This window comes from Acomys minous, assembly GCF_964271855.1.
Source record: "Acomys minous genome assembly, chromosome: 12".
Taxonomy (NCBI): domain Eukaryota; kingdom Metazoa; phylum Chordata; class Mammalia; order Rodentia; family Muridae; genus Acomys; species Acomys minous.
Window position 1 is genome coordinate 95,329,193 of NC_140493.1, and position 6,827 is coordinate 95,336,019.

General features: G+C 53.4%; 1 protein-coding gene across 2 annotated transcripts in view; it reads left to right on the forward strand.

Moving 5' to 3' along the window:
- The window catches only part of NMT1 (N-myristoyltransferase 1), a 32,194-nt gene that overhangs the window by 23,577 nt on the left and 1,790 nt on the right, over positions 1 to 6,827 (forward strand). For both annotated transcript variants that reach the window (XM_084748067.1, XM_084748068.1), the window contains exons 7-12: positions 471 to 641; positions 1,394 to 1,502; positions 3,299 to 3,469; positions 3,936 to 4,103; positions 4,495 to 4,632; positions 5,573 to 6,827. The exon at positions 5,573 to 6,827 is cut by the window's right edge and continues 1,790 nt beyond it. In XM_084748067.1, coding sequence (XP_084604193.1) covers positions 471 to 641; positions 1,394 to 1,502; positions 3,299 to 3,469; positions 3,936 to 4,103; positions 4,495 to 4,632; positions 5,573 to 5,593 — 778 coding nt within the window. In that variant the 3' untranslated portion in view covers positions 5,594 to 6,827. The remainder of the gene's footprint in view (positions 1 to 470; positions 642 to 1,393; positions 1,503 to 3,298; positions 3,470 to 3,935; positions 4,104 to 4,494; positions 4,633 to 5,572) is intronic.

Sequence of the window (6,827 nt, forward strand, 5' to 3'; positions counted from 1 at the left end):
CACCACCTTGCTGGTTTGGGAGGGGGAAGAGAGCTGCATGATCCCCTGTAAAAGTGAGGTGGAGGGCCGGTGAAGCAGAGGCGTCTACACGCTGGGAGTGAAACTCCTCGTGGGAGCCACATGTTTTGGCATGCATGGGAGTAAAGGTGTGCGCCACCACCCGGCTGAGGTTTCTTGATAGTGCTTCATTGCCTGCTGCAGGTGGGACTCCCCAGTGCACTCATCGGGGTCCCACAGGGAGGTGCTAATGGCGCCTTAAGATAAAGGCATTCATAGGATTCCCGCTAATGTTTTGAAGTAGAGGATGTGAGGCAAGCTTGCCAAGTAGGAACTGGTAGTGGGGCGGGATCCCCAGTAGTGACTACCGAGTAGAGGGGACAGCAAAATGGACACCTCTGCCCAGTGACGAGATTCCTGTGATGCTGTATGGGAGAAAGTCATGTCAGTCAACATTCAACCTTCCTCTTCAGAGAGAAGAAGATGGTGGAGATCAACTTCCTGTGCGTCCACAAGAAGCTGCGCTCCAAGAGGGTGGCTCCAGTTTTGATCCGAGAGATAACCCGGCGGGTCCACCTGGAGGGCATTTTCCAAGCTGTTTACACTGCCGGAGTGGTATTGCCAAAGCCTGTTGGCACCTGCAGGTAGGAATCTCTTCCCGCAGATCATGGGGATGCAGGTGCCTGGCGCTAGCTGAAGGGTCGTGTCACCGAGACATAGCATTGCGCTCCTCCATGCCAGTTGTGTGCGGTGTGGGTGGCTGACAGGAGCCAGGTGGAGAACACTTTGGGAGTGTGGAGAGGGTATGGTTCAGGGACTTGGAAAGAAGTCACACATTGTCGAATCAGGTTTATCCCAGCTGGACGTGGGGTTTGGTTTAAGGGTGAGGCCAAACCTGGGTTTTTATAGAAAGTCAAATTTTTAAGTTTTAAGTATTTGGCTCAGTTTCACTATGAATATTTTGTGGATCAAAGGGAGCTTGTCTGATCCCTGTGTGATCTGAGGACGACCTCCACCAGAGAAAGTTGTTTGAAACAATTGAATAATCTCTGTTTAGAGAACTGCAAAGATAATAACTCCAGGTGACTGCAGAGGAGGCGGGAGGAGGAGGGTAAGTGTGCTGCTGTCGCCTTCCACTGACCTCATTGCAGGAGAGAGGGCTGTGCGCCCCAGACACCAGAGCTACAGCCCAGTGGCTTCTGAAATGGAAATACAGGGAGAAGATTCTCGGAGGGCCCACGGCAGCTCTGACCCTCTGGAGGAGCCTGAGCCTGCTCCTCCAGAAAGGAGCTTCCTCATGACACCTGCGGGTCATCTGGAGGTCCCCTGCCCCTGTCCTCTTAATGAAAGGGACTAGCCAGAGTCCTCTGAGGCCAGGACATTTGTGTCCCTACAGGTACTGGCATCGGTCCCTAAACCCTCGGAAGCTAATTGAAGTGAAGTTCTCCCACCTGAGCAGGAATATGACCATGCAACGTACCATGAAGCTCTACCGACTGCCAGAGGCCAGTGGTGTCCCGGGGTGGTGGCCGGGGTGGTGGCCAGGAGTGGGGATGTGGGGGAGGCTTCCACTGAGCAGCCGCTAGTTTCAGGTTCTTGTGTCTTACTGTCTACAAGTGTGTATTTTTGTTTTGTTTCCTTGGTTCTCCTGGGTCTATACCTGGGGTCCCGTCCCTGGTGTCTGCTGACTGCTTCAGAGAGCACCGCGTAACTGTAGCCCGAGTGAAACATAGATAGAAAAGGGATCTCCTCACTGTCTCATATACCCTAGAGACTGGTGTGGTACGCTCTCAAGTGTCCACTCCCTCTGCCAAGTCAGGTAGGGAAACGCTGGCAGAGCTTGTGAGAGAAGCCAGATTTCTAATCCCTCCCCAGTAGCCAGAATTGGCACTGAGGTACTAGACGGTCCCGAGCCCCCAGGTCTTCAGTTCCAGATCTCAGTCTGCTTCCCTTCCCAGAGAAACAAGCGACAGTCCCCGCTCGTGCTTGCCTTCAGCACCCTGAGCTGTGAGCTCCTCGCTTCCCTTCACTGGCCTCAGCACTTCAGGTGGCTGTCACTCTGTGCTGAGTGCTTGCTGCTCCGAGGGCTGCCGCCTTGAGTCTGTTGATCCGCATGGGATTACTCACCTTGGCATGGGTCTAATGCTGGGTCAGCATCATTGTCCTGCCTTGAGAGAGTCCTGCACTGTAGCTCCATGTTGCCAAGGCAGGTTTGGAAAGCTGAGTCTCCTGCCTGTGATCCCAGCACTCAGGACCAGCAAGGTCAGGAGGTGAAGGCCAGCCTTGGCTACCTAACAAGTTTGACGCCAGCCTGGGCCACATGAGACCATGTCTGAGAGAGATGGAGAGCTGGGGGCTGTAGGAGATGTCATCCCTGCGCCTCTCCCCTGCACTCCAGGAAGTAGAGGGCTGTGGTCCAGGTACTCTGGGATCTGATCCTGTATTTGGATGAGAAACCCAGTATGGGTGTGTTTTCAGGGTTTGAGAAGTCACTGTAGGGGCTGCCAAGATGGATGAAGTCAATGTCCCCTATAGAGATAGGAAGGGAGTTGGAAGGCAGAGGTCCACACTGAAGTTTTATGCGCATGCATTTTTGTGAATAGCAGCTCCAGTGCCGTTCTCTGCCTTCAGCTTTGTTCTGAGGTGGCGTCTCTTTTCTGTTTTTCCTCTGCATACATTGGGCTAGCTGGCCCGAGTTATTCTACGTAGTCCACTGTCTCTGCCTCTCTTCTCTCCTTAGGAGTACTAGGATTACAGATATTACACTATTGCATCTGGCCTTTACATGGGTTGTGGGGATTTGAACTCATGTCCTTATACTTACACAGTAAGCACCTTTTCCCACTGAGCCATCTCTGCAGCTCCACCCTGAAGACAGGCACACACCTGTGACTCAGCTGTTTCAACTTGGGCCCGCCCTCCTTGTGTGTACTGAGCCTCTGGGGATTTCTGTCAGCCCTGATATTTGTTGCATAGGATCATGTGGTTTCCTTCCACTGAATTCTTTCAGCAGCTACAGTGGCCAGTTGGCCCCAGGGTAGCTGCTCATATGCTGTGTGGAGACTGACCCGAGGGAGGGCAGGGAGGCCTCTATTATCGTAGGACAGGCTAGAATACCATGGGTAAGAAATGGGTGCCATAGCCTCTGCCTCAGCTTCCGCCCTGCCACAGAGACAAGATCCCCAGAGGCAGGCTGAGAGGGCTAGGAGTGATGCCAGGGGTGACTCCGGTTTCTCTCTTGAGGTCCTGTGTAGCAGGTCCAGGGTGATAGGCTCTGACACCATCTCTTCTGTCCTTGCAGACTCCCAAGACAGCTGGGCTACGACCAATGGAAAAGAAGGACATTCCAGTAGTGCACCAGCTGCTCAGCAGGTACTTGAAGCAGTTTCACCTCACTCCCGTCATGAGCCAGGAGGAGGTGGAGCACTGGTTCTACCCCCAGGAGAACATCATTGACACTTTTGTGGTAGAGGTGAGTGCCATCCACTGCAAGAGAAACAGCTAAATGCCCAGAGAGCTGCTGTTACCATGGTTACCATGTTAGGCCTCCCGGAGTCTCTGTTTGGTCCTCAACAAATCATAGTTTGCATTTGTTGAAAGGGTACCTTGGTCCCTCACCTCGGCTCATTTCAGAGTAGGGAGCACCATGCCCCTTAGTCAGATGCCGCTCTACCTGTCTTCTCGTCTCAGCTTGGCCTAGTGTGGTCCAAAGCCGCAGTCTGAGGATGAAGACATCCCTGGCCATGCCCAGCATAGTAGCTCAGCCCACAGTCCAGCCTGGCTGTCCTGGAATCCTTAGCCAGTGTGCTTCCTCTGGCTGCATGTCCTGTCCCAGTGTCCTCCCATTCAGCCGAAGATGGGGTGGGAGCACGGTGGCCTCTGGGCTGCCTGTTCCTTTGCGTGCGTGACACTGCCTGTTCGTTTACTCTCCCCTTCAGAATGCCAACGGTGAGGTGACTGACTTCCTGAGCTTTTATACACTTCCTTCCACCATCATGAACCATCCCACCCACAAGAGTCTAAAAGCTGCTTACTCGTTCTACAACGTTCACACCCAGACGCCGCTTCTAGACCTTATGAGCGACGCCCTTGTTCTAGCCAAAATGGTGAGGAGCCGGCCAGACGGTCTAGGGAGATGTGAGGGTGCGCTTGGTAGTGGTGGTGAGCACAGCTCAGGAGTTTGTGCCCACAGGCTGGAGGACTGAAGTTTCCTTAGTTCCCTGCTCTTAGGCAAGGGCCCAGCAGTTTTTGCCTAGAGTTAGGAAGCTCCAGAAGGAGCGGCCTCCAGTTTTGGGGGCACTGCGGAGAGGCCGGGCTGCGGGTGGCCTGAGGACTGCCTTGCGAAACACATCTGGAGAGCTCAGCGCTAACTGGAATTCACTAACCAGGGTGTAGCTGGGGCCTCTGAAGGAAGCTTGTCCTCTGGCTGCCTGTGGGACAGAAGGGGAAGCGGCCCTCCTGCCCTCACCTGTTGTCCTTTCTCCTGCTGCCCTGCAGAAAGGGTTCGACGTGTTCAACGCGCTGGATCTCATGGAGAACAAAACATTCCTGGAGAAGCTTAAGTTCGGCATAGGGGACGGCAACCTGCAGTATTACCTGTACAATTGGAAGTGCCCTAGCATGGGGGCCGAGAAGGTACGTGGGTCACAGCCCGGGGCCGAGCTGCCGGCAGGGAGCTGGTGGCTCCGGCTGAGACTGCACAGAGGGATCGCATCAGTCCAGGCCCTCAGCAATGGGTGCTTAGGCCTTGAAAAGTCTAAAAGGGCCAGACCAGCAGCAGCCAAGGACAGACGGGGAGGCCATGGCTGTCGGGGTAGGGCACTCTACACTTGCTTTCATTGCTGCCGGTTCTGGGGCTGGAATCTACTGCCTCGTATATGCTAGGTAACTGCCTACCTTGGAGTGTGAAAGAAATAATTCAAGACACTATTACATGTGTCTCATTATTTGGCCCAGAACTTGCCGTGTAGACCAGGATTGGCTTGGAACTTGCCATGTAGACCAGGATTGGCCTCGAGTTCCCGGATCACAGAGATTTGCCTCCCAAGTGCTGGGATTGAAGGTGTACCGTCAGAGTTTTTCTTTTCTGGATACAGGATCTCACTCAGTTGCTCAGGCTGATCTTAGAGCTTTCTCTCTAGCCCAAGCAGGCCTCTTACAATCCTCCTGCCTTTGCCTCCCCAGTAGCTAAAAGCACAGGCCTGCAGGATCAGGCACACACTTTTGAGGTCCCCAGGAGGTTAGGGTCTGCAGGTCTGCCTGTCCTGTCCTGGGCTGCCATTCTTGTCTCAGTGTGGCCCTTTCTTGCCCCTTCACCTGCCACCTCCTCAGGGGCGGTCAGGCATGGGGCTAGTCAGGATTTAGAGCTGGACGGAAGCCTCTGGCCCAGTGTTGTCCAGGGTGCCACCACTGCTTTCCTTCAGGGCTCTGACAGCAATAGAAACCCAGCAAAGGCAAGAAGCCTGGCTCGGCATCTCCCTCTGCGCTCAGTGGGCCTGACCTGCAGGACTAGGAAGGCAGGAAAGCCCTGCAGATGTCAACTCTAAACGTGACCTTTCCCCATTGGCTCTCCTAGGTTGGGTTGGTGTTACAGTAACCAGTTGCCAGTGAGATTCTGGATAAAGCCACTGAAAATCCAAACCAGGAAATGGAATCCCACCACTTGTTGGTCCAACTTTCACAAATGTGAGATCTCTGGCAAACAGAACAGAACTGAACCGGCTTTACCAAATCGCCAGCGAACTTGACAATTATATTGCCATGGCGTAGGCTGCGTGATGTCACCTTTGGCCATGTTTCTGGTCTCCCTGTTTTCAATGAATTAACCTGCTCGTGCAGCCATGATCAAGGGTGTAACTGCTGAAACCTAGCTCGTGATTGGCGTATTATGGAGTTAACGGGTGAATAATAAAAGTATATATATTATATATATAAATATTTTAAATATCTTTCATGTTCCAAATGTACAAGGATGTTTGGTCTCTAATGAGAAAGAAGCTGAATCCAGTCATTCTCCGACATTAGAACCCAAGGACAGAGCAGGCAGACGTGTACTGACACAGCTGCTGTTCCTCAGAAGCAGGAAGCTGTGCTCAGTGGGAGCAGGAGAAAGAGATCTTGGGAGCCTCACCCAGTTCCCATTTGGAATTGGCTGCCCAACTGGCTTTGAGCCAGGAGGGAAGGTGGAGGGACTGCCAGCTCAGGAGAGGGCTCGGATCTCCAGGATGGCAGGACCAGCTCCTAGGGTCGGGCTGGCCGTGGGCCGAGGCCAGACTACTGCATTCTGACACTAGGAAGTGGTGACAATCGTGGAAATAGATTTCATTAATCAAGCCCTTCGTCCATCTCCTGCGCCTTCTCCCGTAGGAGATTAGCTTACCAAGTAATTTGAAAAGGCTTTTGAGCCGGCTGTGGCCAACCCTACAGGCACCTGTTTCCTCAGAGATGTTGCCTTCGCTGCCCAGGATGGTTGGCAGTTTGCAAGGGACCTTGTGGAGACCGTGAGTGCAAACTCTGCTTAAGGCATCTTAAAGCAAAAAGCGAGTGTTCCAAGGAGGCCGAGCAGGCCTGCTGTGGCGATGCCAGCCTCTGCCTGTGCCTCCTTGTGTGCTCCTTTCTCTCCTTGCTGGGATACGCAGCCCACAGTGGCAGCAAGAAACAGTTGGAGACAATCTAGGCTTGGCAGCGTTACCATTGTCTGAGTCTGACTGTCACCGGTGCTGTTGTGTGGATTTTTGTGGTGGTAGTGGTGGTTATTGATGCTGCTGGTTTCTCCAGAAGTAGTCAAGCCCCTGATCACATGGCTGCCTGTGTGGGCATTCTTGAGTAGG